Source organism: Oryzias melastigma, linkage group LG11 (assembly GCF_002922805.2).
Source record: "Oryzias melastigma strain HK-1 linkage group LG11, ASM292280v2, whole genome shotgun sequence".
Taxonomy (NCBI): domain Eukaryota; kingdom Metazoa; phylum Chordata; class Actinopteri; order Beloniformes; family Adrianichthyidae; genus Oryzias; species Oryzias melastigma.
This window is the reverse complement of record NC_050522.1, coordinates 19,050,707-19,076,204: the sequence shown is the minus strand read 5'-3', so window position 1 is coordinate 19,076,204 and position 25,498 is coordinate 19,050,707. Positions and strand designations below refer to the sequence as shown.

General features: G+C 44.0%; 3 protein-coding genes across 6 annotated transcripts in view; 2 read left to right on the top strand and 1 right to left on the bottom strand.

Annotated features, from left to right (window-relative positions):
• nedd9 (neural precursor cell expressed, developmentally down-regulated 9) overlaps window positions 1-5,549 on the top strand; it is an 18,675-nt gene extending 13,126 nt beyond the window's left edge. Inside the window, exons 3-7 of the mRNA XM_024295694.2 lie at window positions 1,258-1,356; window positions 2,068-2,205; window positions 3,317-4,444; window positions 4,544-4,633; window positions 4,726-5,549. Of these exons, the coding sequence (XP_024151462.1) occupies window positions 1,258-1,356; window positions 2,068-2,205; window positions 3,317-4,444; window positions 4,544-4,633; window positions 4,726-5,235 (1,965 nt within the window). The 3' untranslated portion in view covers window positions 5,236-5,549. The remainder of the gene's footprint in view (window positions 1-1,257; window positions 1,357-2,067; window positions 2,206-3,316; window positions 4,445-4,543; window positions 4,634-4,725) is intronic.
• Window positions 5,550-10,158: 4,609 nt separating this feature from the next.
• On the top strand, window positions 10,159-19,041 carry LOC112160702 (serine/arginine repetitive matrix protein 2). Of its 4 annotated transcripts, none has more exons than XM_024295455.2 (5): window positions 10,159-10,306; window positions 11,824-11,975; window positions 12,144-12,543; window positions 12,905-13,068; window positions 14,155-19,041. In XM_024295455.2, exons 2-5 carry the CDS (start codon window positions 11,850-11,852, stop codon window positions 18,757-18,759), a joined length of 5,295 nt encoding a protein of 1,764 aa, XP_024151223.1. In that variant the 5' UTR covers window positions 10,159-10,306; window positions 11,824-11,849; the 3' UTR covers window positions 18,760-19,041. The 4 variants fall into 4 exon arrangements, with proteins under 4 accessions (XP_024151223.1, XP_024151213.1, XP_024151229.1 ...); XM_024295445.2 differs by having other exon boundaries at window positions 12,905-13,071; XM_024295461.2 differs by lacking the exon at window positions 12,905-13,068 and having other exon boundaries at window positions 14,555-19,041.
• A 1,550-nt stretch (window positions 19,042-20,591) lies between these two features.
• On the bottom strand, window positions 20,592-25,093 carry apoea (apolipoprotein Ea). Its single transcript, XM_024295989.2, has 5 exons — window positions 25,003-25,093; window positions 24,841-24,898; window positions 23,510-23,660; window positions 21,924-22,211; window positions 20,592-20,992 (listed from the first exon to the last, which is right to left on the bottom strand). Exons 2-5 carry the CDS (start codon window positions 24,881-24,883, stop codon window positions 20,686-20,688), a joined length of 789 nt encoding a protein of 262 aa, XP_024151757.1. The 5' UTR covers window positions 24,884-24,898; window positions 25,003-25,093; the 3' UTR covers window positions 20,592-20,685.
• Between the last annotated feature and the right edge of the window lie 405 nt (window positions 25,094-25,498).

Genomic DNA, 25,498 nt, shown 5'->3' with positions numbered 1-25,498 from the left:
CCCTCCAAATGAGGAACACGTGGATTGCTGTTAGCTCCACATGAATGAAGAGCATTCCTTTCCATACAAGGAGACTCAAATGTTTTTTCATTCATCTGCCTCTGGAGCAGCAGGGGTGGTGTCAGGACGTGGAATCGCAAGTCGATAGAAGGCCAACACCCCCCCCCTTCCTACTGCCCGTGCCAGGAAGTTGAACGTATGGTTCCCATTTTCTAGGCTTGCCGTTGAACCCGGCTCCAGGTCTGGGCTCGGGAAGAGCATTCCCGGCATTCCTCTCCACGGTCTGACGCAGCGAGGAGCTCTGCTGCTCCTCTGCGGAGTTATCAGACGTGCTGGTCAGGGGGGTGGTGGGGTGTGAAAAGGAGAGCTGGGATAAAAACTGAAAGGAGAAAGTAAGCATTTGTTTCCTCCTACTTTCTCCAGACGCTGTGAAATGTCTCGAAGTTGTCCTAGATCCTAAAGCATGAAAGCGTCTGCTGTTCTGCAGTGAACCGAGGGTTCGAAACCTCAAACCGCATCCAAGCACAGTGAAATGGAAGCTCGCATTTTCTTTTCTTTAAAAAAAAAAAAACAAGGATTCATCGTGTCTGCAATGTATTTTAACTAAACCATTTTATTTAACCACTCCAATGAAAATGTTGCTTTTAACCATGTTTTTATGTTCATTTTTCTGATGATTAAAGACATATATAAAGAAAATGTAGCTTAAATGAGCATTTCTGAGTATTTCGTGGAGTATATTAGGTGCTGACAAAAAAATGCAGTTTGAAAAAGATCGTATTTGTTTTATAAAAAAAATATGCTCCATTCTGATCCATCCACTTGCAGACAAATAGATCCACGAATATCTTTGTTGTCCTCGTCCAATTCCTTGTCCAGCTGGATAGCTTTGATATTGCTCAGCATTTTTGTTTGACTGCTAACATGGTAAGAGCTAGTAGGAGAGCATGTGGACACATGGGTGATGGGAAGTGGGTACGGTCCCACCCACAACACTAATGAACTACTGCCACTTGGCAGAAACCATGTCTGGAAGGGATTGATTTGAATGGATGAAATTGATTTACCGATAAAAACGTTTTGTCTAAACTCCAGCTTCCTTTTTCTGTTTTATGGTTTCCCGTTGACTTCTTTTCAAAAGAAGCTATTTGAGGTTTAAGTTGGATACTTTCTTTTGGTTTATCTGGTTTGTCTCCATAGAAGATGCTAAAGTTGTCTCACCCAGAAGCCCTCACCTTTGTCTCTGTTTTCTTAAAGGTGGTGACCCCGACCAGAGTGGGACAATCCTACGTCTACAGTCCTGGGCAGCACAACCAGCAGGACGTCTATGACGTGCCCCCCATCAGGTCCCAGGGGGTAGGTGTCTCTTGTTGTGCTACGCCTGTTTTCTACCTCTAACCTCTCAACACAATCCAGCCCTGTGGAAGCTTTAAGGGGAATTTAGGATCGTCTGTTGCCAGCTTCCTTTGTTGACCTTGTGGTTCTTCTGAAGTCACATTGAAGATGATCTTCATGGTTTTGCACAGTTTGTGTGTCACAGAGTGTGGAGCTGAATGTTGACCTAGTTTCCTCAGAAAGGGCTCTCATCTGGAAACAAACCACAGCTTGAATACTGAGGGAAATGTAAAGTCATCACAGGAATCTGCTGATTCATGTCCTGCTAAGAAGCATCATCATCCACCAAACCACTGATGGGACGATTCAGTGGAAACTGCTGTTTCCCTCACATTCACAGACTAAGCATATGTTTTCCTTACAACCTATACTATGGAAGATCTTAGCAGGTTCTCCTGTTTGCCTGGAGGCTCATCCAGCACCTGATAAAGGTGTTCCTCAGGGTTCACTTTGGGGTTGGTTCTGCTGCTCCAATCTCCAGCCAGACCTCAGTTTTTATTTGAGATAAATTCTCCTGCAGATGTTCGGACCTCCTAGTTTAGAGGACTGACAGTGATACGATGTGGAGTGTGTGCAGTTTTTGGGTTTAGTGTTGTGGTTTTGTGTTGCTTCATGTCTGCTGTAGTCCAGGTCAGGGGGAAAAAAACATGCTGAATAAGATCTTCTTTTCAGGTGTACGACGTTCCACCTGGGCAGGTGTACCCCGCGCAGTACAGTGGAGCCAGAAACCAGGGTGTGTACGACGTCCCCCCACCACAACTGGACTCCAAAGCACAAGGCATCTACGACGTCCCTCCTTCTGCTCTGGGGGTGAGGAGAGCTTCCATCCACACCTGGATCAGCCTTAAGGCCGAGTCACTCTGCCGCTATGTTCTCTTTGCACATATTCCATGTATGAAAATTGGTCATACGTGAATATACGTGGAAGAAATTAGAAACGTTGTAGTCTTTTACGTGAAATTTTCACAGATGTATCACGAATAAACCACGTTAAAACCATGGAAGAAGTATAAAAATGAATAAACTACGCGAAAAACACATAAACCCCATTGCGTCAACACCCACCGTGGGCCCTCTCGATCCTTTGTTTTAGTTAAACAGTCACAATCTCCTGGTCTGCACGTTCCAAGTCAACTACTAGGCGCTAGCCGAGGCAGGCGGCCAAGAAGGGGGACCCCTGGCGGGAGGTGCAGGTGGGGAGATCTACGACAAGGGCCCGGCGCACATCCAGAGACGCATCCACGCCTGCTGTACCCGGCGCCCCACAAGAGATCCGACCCCTTTAACAGTAAAAGAGCCAGACAAGGGGAGCGGGAGACAGCTGGAGGGCTTATTTATACACCGTCACACTTGTAAAAAGTGTGTTAAAAACTAATGGAATGGTCGCGGAAAGCCACAAATTTGCAAAAGTCATGCACAAATGCATAATATTTACATAACATTGGATTTAAACTTGACAAAATACGCATAAACCGCATATTTCTCAACCGATCAAAATTTTTGAACATCTTAAAACTGATTTTGAATCGACGGAGACCCTCAATAGACATCTGTGCACATCGATGAACACTTCTATCACATATACTTATATATATATTCGTACATCATGCATGTATCACGAAAAACCAAAATGACACTGGCAGACGATGCACAAATTGTACATCGAGGCAGTGTAATACGGCCTTGAAGGAAGACGTTTGACACCGCTCCATGTCTTTCTCTATAAAAACTTTAAGTCAAACCAAAAATCACTTCTAAGCTCCAAAAACCTGTAGAGGTCCCAGTGTTGGTCCAAAACCTCTCAGGGTTCAGAACCATGAGTTTGTTTGATTGTCATGAAACCAGAGCGTGTTCCGCCCCCTCCCACCACTGTTTTTTGTCGTATTTGATGCAGAGCACTAACGGGACTCCTTCCCTACAGGTGTACTCCGTTCCACCCTGCAGGACCAACGCTGGCCTCCAGGAGGGCAACTACGACTTCCCGCAGTCCCTGAAGCACAAACAAGAAGGCATCTATGACGTCCCGCCCCCGTCCCTCACCAAGTCCGCTACCAGCCCCCAGTCGCATTATGATTTCCCCCTCAGCTACGAGTCTGCGCCCCCTCACCTGAACTCCAATGGCAATGAAGGAATTTACGACGTGCCCCCGTCTGCCCTTCATTCAGGGGCGGGCTCGCAGCGGGACGTTTATGACTTCCCCCGGGGTATGCAGCCCCCCCAGCACAGAGACGCTGCTGCTGACAGAAACGGCATCTACGACGTCCCCGCGCAGGAGGCACGCACGGTGGCGGACGTGACGGACGGTGTGAACCGGCTGTCGTTCTCCAGCACGGGCAGCTCACGCAGCAGCATGTCCACCTCCTCGTCCTCTACGGCCTCGGGCGCCGAAGGCCGCCTGGCGCTTGACGCGGACGCCGCCGTGCAGCGGCTGTACCGCCTACAGCAAGGGGTGGAGCTCTCCGTCGGGGCGCTGCAATCAATGGCAGCCTCCCCCCACTGGAGGACGTTTCCTTTTATGGAGCAGCACGCCAACGACCTCCGCACTGTGCTGGATAGGGTCCGGGCCGCTCTGAGGGACTTCATTGCGTTTGGTAGGGGTGCCGCGGTGAACGCCACCTCTCTGTCCGACTCCAGCCTCCACGGTAAGCTGCGGCGGCAACTGGGGCGCCTTGAGGACTCGCAGCAGATCCTGCAGCAGATCAACCAAACCCTGGAGGGGTGCGGGTGGTCTCTGAACGCGCTGACAGCGTCCGGAAAGCACCCGAACAAGAGCGACGACCTGGAGCGCTTCGTCATGGTGTCCCGCAGCGTTCCTGATGACGCCAAGCAGCTCGCTGCTTCCATCAGCAGCAACACGGAGCTGCTGTTCCGGCGGGCTACGCCCGAGGAAAACCCCACACATCAGTTGACCTCCCCCTCTGCAGACAACGACAACTATGGCGGCAGGACCAAGCCCTTCCCCGTGCACCCGCAGGACAAAGACAACCTGAACAACAGCGAGAAGTGCGTAAAGAGCTGGATGGAAGACTACGACTACGTTCACCTGCAGGTACAAAGGGTTGCTCGGTGTCTTTTGCTGAAACGTGAGATCTTTACTGAACATCTGACCTTTTCAGCTTCTGCTTCAATAAACTTTGTTTGCCTGCAGGGGAAAGAAGACTTTGAACGCCAGCAGAAGGAGCTTCTGGAAAAGGAGAACATCATCAAGCAGAGTCAAGTCCAGCTGGGTCAGGAGCAGGTGAGGAAGTCGCAGCTTCCCGAATGTTCATGCCGAGGCGGAGATAAAGCTCATTCTCCCTAATCTTGACTGAAATCTTTGCTTCTCCTCAGATCAATCAGTTCAAGAAGCTGGAGCAGGAGGTGATTAAACCGGTGGAGAACGATGTGCCTCAGTGGATATCCGCCTCGCCCTCTGATTCCTCCTCCCCCCTCGTCTGTACTCGGGACCGCCAACTGCTCGCCTTCTACGCCGAGCAGTGCAAGCAGCACTTTGTCACGCTCCTCAGCGCCGTGGACGCTTTCTTTGGCTGCGTCGGCGCCGGCCAGCCCCCTCGCATTTTTGTTGCGCACAGCAAGTTTGTCATCCTCAGCGCCCATAAGCTGGTGTTCATCGGGGACACCCTGTCCCGGCAAGCCTCGTCCCCGGAGGTGGCCAACAGGGTGATGAACGCCAGTAACGTGCTGTGTGACCTGCTGAAAACAGTGGTGGGAGCAACCAAAACGGCCGCACTGAACTACCCCAACACCGCCGCCGTCCAGGACATGGTGGACCGTGTCACCGACCTGTCCCACCACGCACAGCAGTTCAAGGAGCAGCTGCTGCACATGGCCAAGCCGTAACCACCCATCATCTCATTTCCTGTACAGCCATCTGCTGGGTTATATATTTGCTCTTTTCCTGTACATAGTCTCTTCTGTAAATACCCGCTCTATTTTTGTGTAGATGGTTTTATACTCTGAACTTGTGTTGCTGCAGGATTCTTCGGACATTTTTTCATGACATTCCTGTATTTGCAAAGCACCTTATGAGCTGTGGTTCATTGTAGAGTGAGGCTGGTGTGTCGTAGTGCGAGGTGTGACCGTAAATTTGTCTGTAAGTCATGTCGTGTTTGTGGCGCTTGCCAAAAAGTAAAAGACATATGTCTTTCAGTGTTCTTCCTCTCATTTCTTTCTCAAATTTAGTTTTTTTTTCCAGCTTATACTGTGTTGGTATTCCTGCCACCGCTTTTAGCATTGTTAGCATTTGCCAAACGGTCAAAGACTATGGGTATGTCAGAATTCCCACCCTATTTATAAAACTATATAGTGCCCTGGATTTTAAAAGCAATTCGGACACAATAGCTACATTCTTTTTTTTTAATGGCAGATATGTCACCAATTTAATGAAGGGAAAATCTAAAAATAAACATTTTACAATGTCTATTTATGAATCCACTGTGTTCTGATGATGGAAATGTGGATAGTTTTTTTTTTATTATTCACATTTAAACAATTTTTTTGCAAAAATTGTTCAAATGCGATACAATTGTGGTCTACATTAGCTATTGTAATGAGCATCGATGCCTCCTGGTTTTTCACAAAGACTTCTGGGAAATTTCTAGGGCACTCAATTTTGGAATTGAAGATTCGAACAGCACTACAAAGTGGCGAGCGCTCTATAATCGTGCTTTATGTAGTGAGTAACACCCATCCATCTCTTTTTGGTATTTTTCTTCTGTTTCTCGCTCAATTTCTTTTTTCTGTAAACTTGTCAGCACAGTTAGCATTCCTGTTAACACTATTAACTTTATTAGCAACCCTGCTAACGCCGTTAGCATAATTATCTTTCCTGCTACTCTTCCTAGAATTCCCACTATCACTGTTAGCATCGTTAGCATTCCTGCTACCATTACTAGATTCCCACTAACACTGTTAGCATTTTTTAGCATTCCTGCTACCACTTTTAGCACAGTTAGCATTCGCCAAAAGGTCAAAAACCAATACACTCATGTCCGCAGTATTTTTCTTTCCCCTGTTTCTCAATTTCAGTTTTTCTGTAAACGTATCTGCACGGTTAGCATTCCTCTTACCACTATTAACTTTGTTGGCATTCATGCTGACACTATTAGCCAAGTTAGCATTTCTGCTACTATTGCTTGAATTCCCACTAACACAGTTAGCATTGTTAGTATTCCTACCACCATTTTTAGAATTCTCACTATCACTGTTTGTATCGTTAGCATTCCTGTTACCATTGCTAGAATTCCCATTAATACATGTAAACATTCCTACCACTCTTGCTGGAATTTAAGCTAACACCAATTTTCACTAGACCCTAATTATTCCTGTTGGATGATGTCATTTCCTTTTGCACACTCCCAAGTCAGACCATACCATACTGTTCAATAAAGTACATTTAAAAAAAGAAAAGAAAAAAAAAAGACCACTCCAAATAAAGAGTTACATCAAATCAGGAACTGCAAGTCCAACAAGACCAACATTATCTGAAGTTTGACAAAATATCCACCTGAACAGTTTGAAACTCTCAGCTCAGGCTGTAAAAACCTCACTTGGAGCTTCTCTGTGAATCCAGCGCTGGATGGAGTCGGCCTTCACCCGGAGATAGATGGAGGCAGAGCAGATGTCCTCTGCAGCGTGAGAAAAGATCCTCTCCAAAAAAAGCGTGTCATCTACAGCAGGTTTTCTGTGCTTGGGGTGCAGTGAAGCCGTCATGTGAGCATAAATCCTGCAGCCTGAGAGAACACCGGAGAGTTCCCTAAGGTCATTAAAGCGTTCGACGTGATTCATCACTGCATGAAAAATGACAAATTACTGACTTGCATTTTTGAGGAGGTGGTGAGGATTCAACGAAGGTGGAAAACAAAAACTCATATTTCAGTGTAATTGAACTTATTTAGATTTTGTCTGTTATTGAAGGTTTCTCAGGGCGTAATCACAATGAGTTTGACCCCAAAGTCCAGTTGGTTCTCTCCTGTCGTCATTCCGTTTCATGCTCCAGACCAGAGAACTTATGGTGCTGCCAAATATCCTCTCAATACCTGCAGGAGGCACTGCAGGTAGATTTGTCGCGCTCACCTGCACTCAGAGGTCAGCGTGGAAATGTGTGGTTCCCGCAGCAGAGAGCAGCACTCACAAGGCGCACATCTGCAAAGAAGTCGTGCACAGCCTGCCACTTCCTCTGCTCACCACAAACATTTCCTGAAAGTATTTGTAGCCTCAGTGTGGTCTCTCAAAACGCTGCAGACAGAAACAGAAGGGAGGGATTCTTGCAGACACCATGACTGTGCAGTCCAAAGACTGCTGGTTGTTAAAACTGATTCTGCTAAGCTCGAGAAGGGACACAAAAGTAGCGAAAAAATATTAGAAGCATCTTTTACTCTGAAATAACTGAGAAATGTATAATCTGCAGGTTACTCTCACAGCACATGACTTCATCTGACATCACGCCAGCAGCTTCAACCACAGACGCAACCAGAAGCTGCTCCACTCACCAACCTTCAGTAAAGCAAACCTACTCTCATCGCTCTGAAATTATTTCAGTCTCTGGGTTTGCCAGACAGGATCCTGCAATTGCACAACTTCAAACCAAAGACTCACATCTGGAGGGAAGCTTACAGACTTCAGTAACCAGAAAATCCTCATTTGCAGACATTAATCAATAAATAACCACCATTAAAAAAACTGTTAATTAACATGAACCCAATGGATACAAATCCATTACAAAACCATTCGTCATCAAGTCATCAAAGCGCAAGGAATTGTATTTCATGCAGAACTCTGGTTGTTTCGTTCCCTTCTGCTGAATGGTGCAACACTGCCACCTGGTGTTCAAACTGTGGATAAGGCGATACAGCAGAAGATAAGAAAACAAACAAAATGTTTATATTTACTTTAATACAAAAAAAAATTATAAAAGCTGCAGAAATAAATGGATTTGGTCAAAATCTAAGTGAACTATTTCTGACACGTTCTCTAATTTTAGTGCACTTTGAATTCTCTAAAAAATACACTTGTGTTTTTGAACATTTGACAAGGGAATATTTTAAAAACTCAGAAAACAAGAATTTCTTCCAGTTCCTCTGTAATCACCTGTCCCTTGTAAATACATTTTAAAAATAGATAACTTGATTTTAAATTATTCTGATTTTTAGTCCATCTTCAGCCTTGTAACAGTGTTTTTTGTTACAGGGTTGAAGGTTTTAGCTTCAAGTAGCCACAAATCAACTTTTTATGGGATGCTAAGTGTAAAAATTCACCTTGTGAAAATTACGTCACACTTTCTCTATTTCTATCACATTTTGATTTAAATAACATAAAATCTAAATGTCAATTGTAAAGTTATGTAGAAATAAATGTAAATGTTAAATATAAATGTGAAATGTAAAAGTTATCTAAATGTAAGCCTGAATGCTAAATCTTAACATTAAATATACACATAAAAGTAAATTATATAATAAATGTTAAATATGAATCTAAATGTAAAGTGTAAATGTCATTCTAAATGTTAAGTAAATATAAATACAAAGCTTAAAGCTAAGATGAAATTGTAAATGTCAATGTTGAATTAGGTTAAGAAAATAGTAAAACAAAAACATCTCTCTTTCCAGTGAAATGGGGGAAATATTAAGTGATATCGGTTCCTATGTGCCTTAGAATTTGGACTAAACCATTTGTATCAAAAGGGGAGGATAGATAACCTGTTACAGGGTTGAACCAAACAGAGATGGTGCCATTTTAAAAATTCTCATTTTGTTTTTATTTGGGCAAAAGTAGAAAAACATATGATTATACTGACAAAAAAAACTTAAAAGTTATCATTATTGTTCTTTTAATGAAAAAGTGGCTGAACTCTACCACTCAGCAACTTATGAAATGTTCTAAGTAGGATTTTTCAATACAGAGATTTAAGTGCTCATTTCAAAACTCATTTTGTGGTTTACTTTAATCTTTTAGTACAGGATGAAAATCATTGAGGAACATTTGGGATAAAAACCGCACAGATTTCAAACGATCAACAGTGTAGCAGCAGCAGCTGTTGTTACTAAAGTCACCAGCAGGGGTCACCATTACACCATTGATATGCCTTCTGGAAAATTTCCTGAATGTTTTTCCTCCAGGTACAATATTTCAACCCCCAGCACAAAAAGAACAAAATTTTTATGCGTCATGTTAACAGAAAGCTTGTTTAAAAATAAAATTAAAATAAAAAAAATAAATAATAATAAAAACTTTTCCAGATTTATCTTCTGTTTGAGGATAATGGTCAGTTGGGGGGGGGAGCTTGAGTTTTGGTTGCCAGGTTCGATGATCTGAGGATGTATAGCCACACGAATACAATTTACATGTAATTGGGTTTACTAAATTGATGTATTGAATTATTGTACTTTCCTGAATCAAATGTTGCACTCGTTGATAGGATACTCAGTTTTACAGTTTTTGCAAAAAAACAAACAAACAAACAAAAAAAAAGTCCTGCATTAGTTTCATATCTAATATATGGGATTGCTGAAACTTACCTGGAGATTGTAAATTGTCTTTTTTTTATCCTTCAGTGGCCAGAATTGTTTAAATAATGTTTGAAGTATTTTCCTTGGCTTTAATCCACCCAAAGTATGCTACAAAAAAGAGAAAAAGAAGTTTACGCATGCGCGTTTATTGGTCTCAGCACTGATGTGTGCCCGCATCCCGAAAATCCATCAAAGATCTGGCAACTCAAGCTCCCCCTGCTGGGGTACGTGATGACGTACAGTCACTCACGCACACGGTCCGGCACAGTGGACCCGCTGGGCGCGCGGGGACCGAGGCGCGCGCTGCCGGCCCGGTTCGGCTCCTCTGGTTGTACCGAGGCGAACCCATCCGCGCTGCGCCAGACTCTGACGTCACAGCCGTGCAGCAGAGGCAGTTTGTTTACGTGAGTATCAGAAAGGGAGCGCGCGGCTCCTTGCACGCGGCTGCATCGGTTGAACTTTTCCTCTCAGGATGGAGAACCTCGGGGGCTCCTGGGAGCTGCAGTCCAGAGACCCCTCCAAACACATCTGCTATTTAAATTTCTGTTTTTGGAAACGATTTCTGAAGACAATAACATTTGAAACATAAGACTAACTGACAAAATGGCTAGAAACTAAGAAAAACCGCGTAGTAATTCATGAGTATTTCACAACATTCTGAACATGCTTTAGTGAACGTCCTGTTGGTCCTTTGACATGGAGGGCCCCTGCTGGGTCCGTGTTCCGTTTGCCTTCGTGGTAGATCTGGACAGTCCTCTGGGGGACAGTCCAGAACGGTTTGGGTTTAATTGGGAACCGGGTCAGTGGAAGTCCAGATCAACCTCGTCCAGAAGGAAAATGTATAAACTTATGAAACCAAAGGATCTCCAGAAGGTTTTTAAAAAGCACCCCAATCTTTCCCAATAAGCTTTTAATTAGGATTTTCCTGTTTTTAGCCAAAATTTTAATTAAAAAAACTCGTTTTCTATAACATAGTTTTTCCTTGGTGGCAGTTGTTCACAAATTTGCATATGAAGTGTGGACGGAACTATTGGTATAAGGTAAGCCTGCCCACACTCCCCGAATCTATGACAAGCAAAAAGGATCAATAATCACCAAGAAAAAATGCGTATTGGCCATTTAAAAAAAAAAAGAAATGCAGCTTTTTATGCATATTTAAAGATAGCACGTAAATTATGTCATCCTGTGTTGTTCCAATATTTAGGTAAAAAGCGACGCCAGTATGTGACACAGCAAAACAGCACTTTGGATGCGGTTTTGACGCTAGAACGGCGTTTTGGACGTGCATATGAACACGATGAGACGCCACTTATTGCACCCGTCCTGGGACAACACGAGACTGTGTAATTTACGGGCTACTTTTAAAACGTGTGCGTTTTTATGGCTGTTTTTTTTGCACTTCTTTTCCTATAGCGATTATTGATCTTATTTGCTCGCCATAACACCCTCTAGTTTACAACCCCAACCTAACAGAGGTTCAACAAAAATGGCGAGCATTATTGGAGCTAAAATGTTTTCTTCTGCTCCTGATTCAAATTTTAATCTTAATTTTCTTTATATATGTCCTCCATCATTAGAAAAATGCTACAAGAACATGTTAACATGCTAATTATTTACTGGTCAGGATGAAGGCCTATTATCCCCCCTAACGTTCTACATCTTGTTTTGCTTAGTCATTATTATTTTTGACCTTTTAGAGGAGATGATTCCTACTTCACTAGTCATTACAGATTTAGTTTATTTTTAGTACAAACAAATACCTACTGCTCATCAACTCTTAATTTCTTGTTTTATGGTTGTTTCTCTTTTTATGCGGTTAACCATCTGAATAAAAGTAATCAAAAAAAGTAAAATACGTCAAAGAATCTCTTCACATCAAGCTGAGCTTTTTATGTATTTTGTCTCATTTTTCTCGTATCAGGAGGAAACCTGTTACCTGATGATATCATGGAGACTCACGACCAGAGCGCCGTGTTCGACCCAGCTGAGCGGCGAAAATTCGATCTGCAGGTCGCATCCAGATCTCCTCTGAAGATGGAAGAAGAGGAAGTGAGCGACCTTCATGAGGCATTGGTTAGTATTTGTCTCTGTCCTTTCAGATTAAGAGTTTTAGACAGATGCTTTTATCCAAAATGCACCTGGGTCAACATGGATTCTATTAAAATCTAAAGTTGGAACAAAAGAAAAAGCGTTTTTTCTCATCTTTTCTGTCATCTTTAACCGCCTCGTTTCCGTTTGCAGACTGAAGTCGAGCTGCAGACGTCTCCTGCTTCACGTCTGAGCAGAGACCACGTCCTGGAAGACAAGACTTCTGTTGGAGATCAAGCTGCTGCCCGTTTGCAGAGAGACTGTGACGGTCCTGGAGAAGCTCCTGAACTTCCAGATCACCACCACGAAGAAGCCCCCCACCCTCCTCAGGAGCAGACCCCCACAGAAGACGACACCGGAACCTCAGAGAAAAACAAGCAGAAGGCCTTTCAGTTGGTTCTCAACGAGTTGCTGCAGCAGCAGAAGCACAGACCGGGCCGACGCTTCAAGAAGAAAACGCTCATGAAGATGGCCAAACTGCTGGTTATCGCCAAAGGGTTGGACGGAGAGGCGGGTCCTCCCGACCCGGAACAAGACGCTCCTGTAGCTACAGGTGAAGATATTCTCCTGGAGGAGGGTTTGCTACAACTACAGAAATGAATTTGTCTGGCTGGTTATTCTCTGTTTTTCAAGAGACTTAATGTTAAAACTCAGATTACAGAAACCAGGTTTCCAGTGTTTGGGATAACTGTATAACTGTTGGCTCAGACTATGAACATATATGAAGGGGGGGGGGGCTTCACTTGGACCATCGATCTTTCAGGAAATAGAAGATTGTGCTGGAGGCTGTTTACCAACTATTGTTTTCATGTTGGTTTTTTGTTATTCTGAAGCAACATGAACACAATTACATCAAACTCAGAATATATTTCCTCAAAATTTGCATTATTGATGTAATTTGTCTAATTTTTCAGGAGGACACCTGTTACCTGGTTACATCATGGAGACTCATGACCAGAACGCTGGGGTCGATTCAAGTTCAGTCGACAAAGACGGGGAATTAGAACCTGGAGGTGGCAGCGACTCGGTTCCGGATCTGCAGGTCGTCTCCAAATCTGCTCTGAAAATGGAAGAGGAGGAGGTGAGCGATCATCAGGGAATCGCTCGGTTGCTTCAAACAACATGACTGTGAACTTAAAAAAATGAATTAATGTTTTAAAAAAATCAGAAATGTTCTGTAATTTAAAGAAAGTTTAAAGTTTAACGTCAAGAACCAGTGTGAAAATGAGCTAACCCTTTAACAGAGATGCTGCCAATAGCGTAATAAAACGCTCTTTGACCTACCGTGTCTCTTTGACCGTTTATTGTGAACCAGCTGATTCTGACGCAGAAAAAAAAACATCTTTTCATATCGGCTTTGCACTGCTATGCAACACAATACTAGCAGCACAGAGACTCTTTCCTCTGCAACAGAATCAGCTACGTATTAGCACGTGGTTGCTTCAGAATTCACTGGAATTACATTAAACTCAAACGGTCGAAGAGTTAAGATAGTCGAAAGAATGTCGATACTGGAGCTAAAGCTATTGTGTTAAAGGGTTTAACAAGTTAAACGTACTTTAGGTAGAATTTAGAGTGTATTTTGCAATGGCTACACTCATACGTCCCAAAATGCTGCAGTACGGCGACCTAAATGCAACTTTCTCAGCAAATTCAGCAGGTGGCTGCATGGTGCAATCAGGAGGCAGGAGTCACATTTTTACATGCAGAGGTTTTAAGAAAAAGTTTTGTTTTTTTTTTAAACAGAGATTGGACGATTTTTCTCTAAAAGTTTACAACAGTCAGAGGTCACCAAGTGGTAGTCCAGTGTCGGACAGGGATCATGCCATTAAAAAGTCGGGCGACAGCTGGGCATCCACTGGGTGATGGTAGCTGGAATTGTCAGTCAGCTCAAGCCCATATCAAGCTTCACCAGCCTGGGGGTGTATAAAAAAGAGGGACCTGATTGCAGACAAGATGGCGGCTGGAAATCATGATTTGGAAAGAACAACAGGCGCTATACATCTGGCTCTGTTCTTTCAGATTAAGAGTACTTTATCTAAAATACACCAGAGTCAAACATAAGTGCACTTCACTGATCCAACATGGATTATTTTATTCCATTTTCTGTCTGTTTTTTCCTCATCTTTTCTGTCATCTTTAACCGCCTCGTTTCCGTTTGCAGACTGAAGTCGAGCTGCAGACGTCTGCTGCTTCACGTCTGAGCGGAGACGCCGTCCTGGAAGACAAGACTTCTGTTGGAGATCAAGCTGCTGCCAGTTTGCAGAGAGACTGTGACGGTCCTGGAGAAGCTCCTGAACTTCCGGATCATCACCACGAAGAAGCCCCCCACCCTCCTCAGGAGCAGACCCCCACAGAAGACGACACCGGAACCTCAGAGAAGAACAAGCAGAAGGCCTTTCAGTTGGTTCTCAACGAGTTGCTGCAGCAGCAGAAGCACAGGCCGGGCCGACGCTTCAAGAAGAAAACGCTCATGAAGATGGCCAAACTGCTGGTTATCGCCAAAGGGTTGGACGGAGAGGCGGGTCCTCCCGACCCGGAACAAGACGCTCCTGTAGCTACAGGTGAAGATGGTTCGGCAGAAACAACGGCTGCTTCAACTGAACAAGAGGACTTGAATTTTTCCCAAGAGGCCCACGGAGCTTCCAGGACTACTTCTACATCAGACCAGCAAAAGTGTTCGTCCAGTTCCAACAGAGAAGATGCAGTAATAACTCAGAACGAGGAAGAGCAGAATCCAAGAATATTTAGAGTCCTGGAAGCTCACAGACCGAGGAAGAGGATGAAGAAAGCTTCCAGAACCAGTAAGAACAAAAAAGCTGAACAAAAGCCTCCAGACGAGGCTCAGTCAGCATTCTGTCCACAGACTGAAGAGGAGGTAGCATCAGCTGAGCAGGATGAAGGTGTGGGAGGTCATGCAGGAACCATCCTGACGGCTCCTGAGGTGAGAGACGGGAAGCAGCTGGATGGAGCTGTGGGAAAGAAGAGGAAGAGGAGGAACAAGACAAAGGCTGCTCAGACCAAACCAGAGCCTGAAACTTTAACCTCCCAGGAGCTCCCACCAGGAGGCGCTGTCCTGCAAGGTCGTCAAAAACTGCGAAGACGTGTAGTGAATGAATCAGTTCCTCCCCCTAAAGGTCTCCTGAAGGACCCTTCACCTGCTGGAGGGCCAGAGCAGATCCACGCCGCCAGAACGGGAAAGGCAAAGAAGCGCAAACGCACGGCAGCGCTGGAGCTCAGCGTCCTGGAAAGTTCTCCTGAGAAGAAGCAAAGCGATGGAGTTTGGTTCGGATCTTTCACCGTGAAGCAGGAGGAGGAGGAGCAGCAGATCCAGACGATCAAGAAAAGGAGAGGAAGGAAGAGAAAGGAAGTGAATGAGCTGCAGAGTTCAGAACTGTCGACCAACAAGATGGCTGCTGCTGCTGATATTGCAGAGGAGGGGCAGCCTACAGCAGCGGTTCAGGGAGAACCGAAGCGAAGGGGAAGGAAGAAGAAGATAAAAATCGAACTTCCTGAGAAACTCTCAGAGGATATCTCCAACATGGCAGCTGTGGAGAAAACTCAGGAGGAACATGAAGATGTAAAGTCCAAAACAGAAAACTGTGAACATCCAGCATCCAAGATGAAGAAGAGGAGGAGGAAACAGGAAAAGTCTGCTCCAAATATTAATTTAAACCTTCCAGAAACTTCTTCTCCACCTGAAGACGTCCCGGAAACTCTCAAAAAGAAAAGACGGAAAGTGTCGCTCGGTTCAGCCACTTCAGATGTTCCTCTTGGCTTCTGCTCTTCTCCTTTAAATCTGAGTTTACCCGAAGATCCAGCAGTGAAAAAGAAGAAGAGAGGAAGAAGACCCAAAGCTGAAAAAACTTCTCAGATTCCACAAACTGGACTGACTTTGGAGTCCTCCGAGTCCAATTTTAATGTGAATCCTCCAGAAAATGTGAAAAAACGAAGACAGAATTTACAGAGTCATGAAAACTCTCAGATCTTAGAATTAAAAGCCATCAAGCAAGAATTTGATGGTAGTGTGACACCAGAGCCTTTATGTCAAAACGAGGAGTGGGCGCCCCCCAGGAGGAAACCCCGGAAGAGGAGGGGGACGAGTGGAACTGCCAGGAGGAGGGTGAAGCCGCCTCAGACTTTCAGTAACTTGGTTCCAGTTGATCTCGGTGAGATGGAGGAGAAAACCGTCCAGCTGAGTGCTGCTGGGGAGGGCGCGCCCCCCACCATCACCCCAGAAGACCAAGAACTTCCTGATCAAACGCAGAGCCACCTCTGCTCCGTGTGCGGTCGCTCCTTCCGCCACCTGTCCGTGCTCACAATCCACAGACTGATGCACGCCGAGAGGAAGCCCCTCGCCCGCCCCCCACGCAGGAAGAGGTCATTGGGACCCCCCCAGCTGAACTGTCCATGCTGCGCCGCAGCCTTCAGCAGCAAGACGCAGCTGCTGCTTCACCTGAGCAACGCGGAGAGCTGCACCGCACCACTAGAGGCGGGGGGACAGCTCCCCTCCCACAGTGACATCACCGCCTTTGTAGGGCACCTCCCCACCAGAGGGAGGAGGAGGAGGAGGCACAGCTGCCCCACCTGCTGGAGAACCTTCAGGAGTCCTGCAGGACTCAGCCTCCATAGAAAGGTTCACACAAAAGTCTGTGCTGCCACCGAGAGTTTTCAGGACCTGGATCTGCGCCTCCCCCCAGAAACTGAGTCAGGGCTCCCGGAAACAGAGTCAGGACCTCCAAAAGCCATGTCAGGACCCCAAAAAACCAAGTCAAGACTCCCAAAAGCCAAGTCAGGACCCCAAAAAACCAAGTCAAGACTCCCAAAAGCCAAGTCAGGACTCCCGGAAACAGAGTCAGGGCTCACGGAAACAGAGTCCGGACCTCCAAAAGCCAAGTCAAGACTCCCAAAAACAGAGTCAGGACTCCCAAGAACAGAGTCAGGACCCCAAAAAACCAAGTCAAGACTCCCAAAAGCCAAGTCAGGACTCCCAAAAACCAAGTCAGGACCCCGAAAAACAGAGTCAGGACCCCGAAAAACAGAGTCAGGACCCCGAAAAACACTGTCAAGACTCCCAAAAGCCAAGTCAGGACTCCCGAAAACAGACTTAGGACTCCCAAAAACAGAGTCAGAACTCCCGAAAGCCAAGTCAAGACTCCCAAAAACTGAGCCAGGACCACCAAAAACCAAGTCAAGACTCCCAAAAACTGAGCCAGGACCACCAAAAACCAAGTCAAGACTCCCAAAAACCAAGTCAGGACCTCCAAAAACCATGTCAGGTCCTCCAGATACTCAGTCAGGCCCCTCTGAAAGACCCCACAGTGGACCCTATGCTGAAACTGCCACCTCCGTGCTCTTCTCATGTCCCACCTGCACTCAGCTTCATTCCCACTGGTGCATCTTCGTCCTTCACGTGCGCACGCACGCTACTGGCTGGTGTCAACGCTGCGATGTCTGCCTGCAGCAGCCCCCCCAGGAGGAGGAGCCCCCGCAGCACTGCCCCACCTGCTGTGAGCTCAGCGGCGAGTCGGAGACCTGCAGGCGTTTGCTGGAAGCGGGACGTGTTCGAGGAGAACTCCTGCATCCAGAGGAGCAGCGGACACGGGGGGAACTTGAAGGAGCTCCGTTACCTTCTCCCTCCCCCAGCAGCTCCAGCTCAGCCAAGCAGGTGGAGGCCAGTCGTCTGTCACCAAACCCAAAGTCCAACCAGGAGGCTGGACAGCCGTTTTTCCGCCCCCAGAGGATCATTTCCAAGCGCTTCCTGAGTGCCCGCTGGGGGCGGTCCTTCAGTCACTGGAGCAGACAGCGTCTCCATCAGAAACCAGGAAGAGCTTTCCATTGCAGCCAGTGCGAGCTAGATTTCCACTTCCTGGGTTCGTACCTGCTTCACCTGCAGGAGCACGCTGCCCAGACACTGCACGCCTTTGCGGCGTCTCCTACCACGTCTGCAGAGGAGCCCCAACTGGGCTCCCAGGTCTCAGAGTGCCATAAACGGCGCCGCTGCAGCAGGTGTGGAAAACCGTTCTCCAGTAGGGCGAAGCTGCAGAAGCACGAGCTGCTGCACAGAGGGGTCAGGGCTCACATCTGCACGCGCTGTCAGCTGCCGTTCTCCCGCTCCGCTGACCTGACCGCCCACCTGAAAGCACATGAGGCCCGGCTCCGCGCGCCCGAGCCCGCGGGCGTGCCGGAGCCGCTGTCCTTCCCGTACCCCTGCAGGAAGTGCGACGCCACTTTCTCCAGCGGTGAGTTCCTGCAGGCGCATCAGGTGCGTCACTTCACAGCAGGTAAGAGGCCTGAAAGCCCCGCCTCCTACGTCATCCGCAGAGCCCCGGAGGACCCTCAGAGGGGCGCCCTCGAGTCATCGCAGCCACCACGCCCTCTGCCAGTGAGCAACCGGAAACACCTGTTCAGGTACCCTCACCCCGACCGGCTCTACGTTGTCCTGGCGCCGCCCTCAGAGCCAGCCCTCCTCATTTCAGACTCGGAAGACGAGATCGAAACCTCAGCAGAACCAGGGCCTTCCCTCGAAAAACCCACAACACCCCAGCCCGTAGAGGTCTCAGAAATGGACCAGCTGGACCTCCTGATCCAGTCCCTAATCCCAGAGAGAGACTTCAGCGAGTCCAACAGTTGTTGTGAGGGTAGAGCTCCGCCCCTTTTAGTCTCCCCACAAGAGGACGTTGTGTACAACTGTGCGATGTGCACGGCGGTGTTCACAGAGCTGTCAGAGCTGCACACACACTACATGGCTCACGCACAAAGACTTTAACAAGTTCAGGTTTTTACTGTTTAATGTGACAAAAGAAGAAACAGCACCCCCTGCTGACAAAAGGAAGTGTTGCTTCTGCTGTGGAAGTTTTTATTCTCCATCTATGAAACAGATTTCACATCAAATTCATTTAAAAATATTTACAAAATAAAATAACTACTACTGTAACAGAGAAACAAATCTGTGTATTTTGCACTTTTTATACTTTGTCAATGTACAACTTCAATTGTTCAACCTGTTTTTACATGTAAAATATTAAAATTACTTTTTTATTATTGTGAAGGCCTTCGTTCTTTATCTTTATGTGACTACACGGTTACCAACATACTGCAGCAAAGCTCTGAAACCGAACAAAGTTCATTTCAAATATTTTTATTCACTCTAGTAACAGTTCTGGGGTGGAGAGGGTCATCTTGAGCTAGAACTATTATAGGAGGTTTTACTCTCCTGGTTTATTGGGTCTTCAATTTCTAAGCAATAAATGTTTTTTTTCAATTGCTAATCTCAGATTATTGTAGTTTTTTGGATTAATTTGTGGGCAAATTTATATTTCAAACATAAAAAAAATGTGTCTTTCCACTTTAAAACGGTTCATTTCCTCAAACACTTACGCTCACAAATGTGTATTTGTTTCTTACAGAGTTGATTGCTATTTTTTTAAGGCATTCTTATGTGTGAATTGTGCATTTTGTGATTTTTGTTGAGCGTGAAATGCATGTTTGTTGTGTTTTTAAACTACTCAGGTGAAGTTCTAACTAATACATACTATTTTGGCATTTCTAAGTCTTAAGTTGTGAGTTTTTTTTTTCCATTTTACAAGGTGATTTGTGCATCTGTGTAAGTCGTGAGCTCACCTTTCACCCTTCCTGGGCTGTGTTTGTCATTCTCCATGCTAAATTGTGCAGATAAATTGCAGATTTGTCGCATTTTCATGAGTAAATTTGTCATTCCGATGGGTTGTTGTGTGTTCATGGGGCTTATTCCAGGTGAATTGTGGGTGTGAGGTGCTCTTATGTGTGTTCGTTTTGGCCTTTTTTAGTTTATTTAAAGGTGATTTGTGCAATTCTGGCGTTCTTCTGGGTGAGTTGTGAGTTTGTGGCATTTTACCAGGTGTATTGTGCATTTGTGATGTTCTTTTTGGGTCAGTAGTGAGTTAAACTTTCACTTCCTGGGTTTGTGTTTGTCATTCTCAAAGCGTTTTTGTTGTTTTTACAGATAAATTGCGGCTTTGTTGGATTTCTATGAGTAAATTTGTTGCGTTGTAAAGTGTAAATTACCGTTTTTGTACATTCTTATGAGTGAATTGTGTGTCAGAGAGACTGCTTACCCAGCCATGGCGACCATTGGAGTCAGCAGCTCTTTGGTAAGGGCTGCCTAACCAAAACTACCTAAAGAAAACAAATAAACAAAGCCTGCAAACTAAGACTACCAAACCCCAAACTAACATAGCAAAACCCAGCAGTCTAAGATTACTGAGGACAAATAAGGGAAAAAAGAACCAAACTAAACCAGCACCACACCAACTTAAAAACCCAGCCTGCTCTGCTCCCTGTCTGGCTTGGTGTGGCCTCCTCTGTCTTCAGTAGACAGCAGGTGGCAATCAAGGGCCATTGGCCACACCTGCCAGGTGAGGCAAAGCTCTGGAAGGAAAAAAAAGGTCCAGCAGCAGCAAGATGTAACAGTAGTGTTCCCTGCGATGTGTTGTGTGTTTGTAGTGTTTCCTGGAATGTGTTGTGTGTTTATGTCATTCTTACAGCTGAGTTGTGCGTTTGTGTCATCTTCAGAGGATATTGTGGTGACCCTTAAACTCTTAAATCATGAACAACACTGCAGACTTTTAGATCTTTTAATATTTCATGCTTCCCCACAGACTTGTTGGTTTCAGTCTGAACATGTTTCCATAAAGGGCGGGGTCACCAGTCTCATCTACAGGGTCTCCGTAACCATGGAAACGTAGGGCTGGAACCAGTTCCGCAGCTCCTGCATCTTCCCCTCCACAGAGGAGCGCAGGTCCTCGGCGGCGACCTTCACGCGCTCCGTGACGTCCTGGTGGGTGGTCTGCACCCTGGTCTTCACGTTCTCGATCTGGGACTGGAGCAGCTCGTTCAGGGTGGAGATCTTGGCCTGGGCGTTGTCCCGGACCTGAGAGAAGTACGGATCCAGACGGGCCTTCAGCTCTCCCACGTTCTCGGAGGTGCGAGAGTGGAGCTCCCCGAAGTACTCGCTGACGTACCTGAAAAGATGAAAAACAACAGAGGCGTCTAGAAAGAAGCTCTGACTGACTTTTGCTTGTGCAGATCTGAAGACTTCATCAGTCAGGATTCAGAAAAAACTTTAAAGAACTTAAGTTGATAAATGTTTTGATCAGAAAAATAAAAAAAGGTTTATGAATGTTTTAATTCAAAGAAAACTAAATACTTAAAAAATACTTAATCATAAAAGAAAAATTTAACAAGTTTCCAAATATTTATTCAGAAAAATGAAAAAAAATTAAGTTTATAAATGTGTTAATCAGAAGAATAATTAAAATAAAAGATGAAGACATTTTTATGAATTTCTTAATGAGAAAAAAAACTGAAACAGTAAAAATGAAAAAATAAACTTAAATAAATAAATTTAAATTTAAAATTTTTAAAAAGTTCATGAATATTTTAATTCAAAGAAAACGAATTAAATAAGCCTATAAATGCTTAATCATAAAAAAGGTTTTTAAATATCTTAATCTGAAAAAAATGAAAAATTAAGTGTATAAATCTTTTAATCATAAAGAAGAATTAAATCGTTTGTGAATGTTTTAATCACAGATAATGAAAAACTAAAGTTTATAAATTTTTTATTTAAAAAAAGAAACATTTAATAAGTTTCCAAATGTTTATTCAGAAAAAAGGGAAAAAAATAAGTATAAATGTGCAAAAAAATGAATCTATAAATGATTCAATCAGAAAAACTAATACAAGATAGAAAAATTAAATACTATTTTATAAATGTTTTTATCAGAAAAACTAATTTTAAAAAAGAAAATGAAATGGGTTTTTATAATTTTTTTCATTAAAATAAATTAATTTAAAAGATGTCTTCTTTAGCCTCTGCATGAGTTTGTTTCCATTAAGGAAAGCTAATGACAGAAGAGCCTTCATGAGGTCATGTCGCCTCCTCTTCCTCACCTCTTGATCTCCTGCGTGTCCTTGTTGAGGCGCTTCTTCAGCTTGCGGCTGTAGGTGGACAACCTGAGCGTGACGTCGTCGGCGTTCTGCTCCATCATGGTCTGCAGCTCCTGGACGTAGCGGTCCACCTGCTCGCGCGCCTCCTTCATGTTCTCTCGCAGTTTGTCCGCCAGCAGCTGCAGGTCCTGGCTGAGGCGCTCGGCGCTCTGCTGGGTGTAGGGGCCCAGCTTGTTCTGCAGGTCGTCTCTGTACATGGACAGCTCTGACATGCTGTCCTGGATCAGAGTTCTGGTTGATGGAGGAGGGGAACAGTTAGAGGGGGAAAAAAAAACAAAATTCTACCTGCAGTTCCTCATTAAATAAACATTTGGACTCTACTTCTGGTCCTTTTAATCTTCAGCTCTTCATGCTTTCAGATGCTTCAGCTCCTTCAGGAGGTTCCTGCTCTTCTTCTGGGTTTTAGTTTGTTTTTCCTAAATATTAAGATCAACTTATTAAAACTTCAGAAGCTGAGTCCCTCAGAGTATCTCCTCTTTACTCATTTCAGCTCTTCATCATGATATATATATATATTTTTTTTAAGATATTCAGTATTTTTATTTGGAATAGACCTCATAAACATAAAATCAGACACCTCTCCATTAGAGATAGACAAAAAATAATAATCAACTCCTTCCAAATTTGTTTAAGACAAGTTAAACAAACAAAAAAATATTATATTTAAAGTGACTCAAGGAAAGCAAAAAGAAAAATCTGCAAACTAACATATAAACTGAAAAAAAGGGTGAATACGAAAATAAAATGATCATTTCATGTGAATCAAATCATTATATAGCAATAAACATGTGAATGGGTGTTGTCTTTATGCAAACACATGAATTATAAGAAATTAGAACAAAAATACTAACAGAATCTAATAAAATCAGATCTTATAGGAGCAATAATTAATAAGACACACACACACACACACACACGCACACGCACATATATATAAGTAAGTCAATATTTCTAAAACAGCTCCAAACTTACTTACCTAAGAGTTTTATCATTTTTTTAGACTTTTTATGTTTCCTTAAGTGCTTTAATATCATCAGGATCTTTTTTGTTTTATGTTTTAAGAACGGCTCTGATAAAACTTGTGATTTTAACATGTTTTCTGGATTTTTTGGGATGGAGGATAATATATAAAGAAAATTAAGTTTAAATTATTGCTTTGTTCAAATTGCTATAAATCAGGAGCAAAAAAAAAAATTGTGACAGAAAATACTCTGGGCGAGCCACAATTGAGCTAATTGCTCCGAGCTCTCAGCAACGGGAAAGGGGGCGGGGTTATTCTCTTCAACGGTCCCACCATCAACTCAGGCAAATTTCTGTCCTCGAAAAAAAAACAGTTTTTTTGTTTTTGTTTGTTTGTTTCATCTAAAAAGATGATCGGAGTAAAAAATTAGAAATTTGCGCCTCTAAGAATTACATATTTAAAATGAGAGGAGATTTGTTCTTTGAGTTCTTAAAAAAATACAAAATTTGTGCATTGAGGTAATCTGATCTGAAAGAGGTGCAGCTCCACCTGCTGGTGGACAACTCACTCCAGCTCTCTGCTGATCTGAGAGCTCCTGATGTTCTCCAGCACGCCGTCAGCCTTCGTGTTCAGGTCTGTGATGTAATTCTGGAACTTCTCCACGGTCACCTCCCACGTGTTCTGCAGCTCCTCCAGGGGCACGGTGCGGGCGTGGCACCCTGGATGAGACAGGAGAACATCTCAAACACGCAGATCCAAGAGATCAGGAGCAGAAAAACCTTCAGGTTTAAATCTCAGATTGACTTTTGAGCTATGGTCATTAAACTTTATGTAAATATATGAACCACAATTAGCACTAAACACCAAAAACTCTATAGTTAAAAATAACCAAAAGTTTTTTTTTTTAATTCATTTCTGGTTTTTAACTCGTGAAAATAAAAAACTCAGTTTAAAAAAAACACAAATTAGATTAAAATACAATCACTGCAACCCAAAAAAATTTTATTACTCCATTAAGAGACCCAAAAATATGTCTGAACATGAACAAACAAACATTTGGGTTAAAAAAATAAAATAAAACAAGTGTTTCAAGAGTGCAATTCCGTTCCACTGGCTATTTATCATCACATATGTGGTTGGATCTGCAATCAGATTGGTTAAAATATAAAAGAAAAGAACAAAAAAGCTTAAATGAATTTATTTAGGTCCAGATTTATAATAAGAACTATCCAGAGCGTTGTGTTTCTTTGTGATGATAACTCAAATCTATTCTGTGTCCAGACAGAAAAACCTCTGTGTACCAAACGTTTAAATAAATAGTAGGCTACACAACAGATATAAAGATGAAAACATTTTGAATATTAGCACAATGGTTATGAGTGACTCATCTAAAATGAAATAAAAAAGACATATTTATATGAAGAATTTGTGATTTTAGTGAGTGGATTCCTCTATGTTCTTTGTTCTGTAGGCAAAAATGTTTACATGATTATAATATTAAAAAAGAAATAACAGAATGGTAAAATATTCGGAAAAACCTTTGAAAACGATGTCAAAATTTACTAAAAAATTACTGTTTCCCTTTCAGGTCTAATCCCCGATGAAGGATCCTGGAGGAAAAATATTAATATTTAATCAAGAATCTTATTTTTTTTCTTAGGGGAGCAATCCACTGCAGATGACAACCATCTCCACCTTTCCTCACATTTCTATTTGGAATAAACAAAATACTATATATTTTTTTAATCTTATGATCAAAGAATGAACCAAAAATATATTTTTGTTATAATTTTTCTTCTGCAAAAACAGAATAAGTACCCTCTCTGTTCTGAGAAAAATAATCAATTTTTGCAACTTAATTACCCCCCCCCCTCCCTTTCTCTTATCACCTGGACTCACCTGAGAGGACAGCCAGAGCGAGGATCGCGACAAAAACCCTCATGATGAGCACGAGCACCTGCGTGGACACCAAACATGACAAAAAGATGAAACTCCACTTATTTATTTGTTGTTGTTGTTGTTCTAACTCTGAAATTCTGTGGAGCGCTGCGCGCGCCTCACCTGTAAGGTGTGATCTGACGTGAGGCTGATCGGCACGCGGCTCTCCGCTTTTATACTGGGACTGGATCCGATAAAAGTCGGGACGGCTGCTGACCCGCGTCCGAAGTTCCTCGGGTGAACTGCGTTGTTGTCATATTTTATGGCCTCCTGATTGTTTTTGGCTCCACGTTGGACCGTGGCGGCGCGAGCGCTCCGTGAGGCCCCTCCCTCCCTCCATGGTTGGACCTCAGCAGGAACAGCTGGTCTTGGTGTAACGGCTCTTGAGGACGATGAGGCCTGATGTCATCAGACTGCAGGACAGCTCAGCACGCGGGAGGTCAGAGGTCACCCCGCTATCACATCAGCCGGATTTATGAGCCACTTGAACAGCAGCCTCATTTATGGACCCTGGAGGACAGAAGAGTCCAGGGTCCTCCTTCCACACAGATTAGAAACCACTTCAGTCTTCTGTGAGGACACAGTGTTTGATTGACGTCAATCAAGCCTGAATATCCTC

Bases quoted from the DNA above. Each gene is read 5' to 3' on its own strand.
- apoea (XM_024295989.2), bottom strand. From the start codon at position 24,883: ATGAGGGTTTTTGTCGCGATCCTCGCTCTGGCTGTCCTCTCAG. The intron at 23,661-24,840 runs GTGAGTCCAGGT...TGTCTCATCCAG, and splicing joins CGCTCTGGCTGTCCTCTCAG to GGTGCCACGCCCGCACCGTG. The intron at 22,212-23,509 runs GTGAGTTGTCCA...TCCATCAACCAG, and splicing joins CAGATCAGCAGAGAGCTGGA to AACTCTGATCCAGGACAGCA.
- LOC112160702 (XM_024295445.2), top strand. From the start codon at position 11,850: ATGGAGACTCACGACCAGAGCGCCGTGTTCGACCCAGCTGAGCGGCGA. The intron at 11,976-12,143 runs GTTAGTATTTGT...TTCCGTTTGCAG, and splicing joins GCGACCTTCATGAGGCATTG to ACTGAAGTCGAGCTGCAGAC. The intron at 13,072-14,154 runs GTGAGCGATCAT...TTCCGTTTGCAG, and splicing joins TGAAAATGGAAGAGGAGGAG to ACTGAAGTCGAGCTGCAGAC.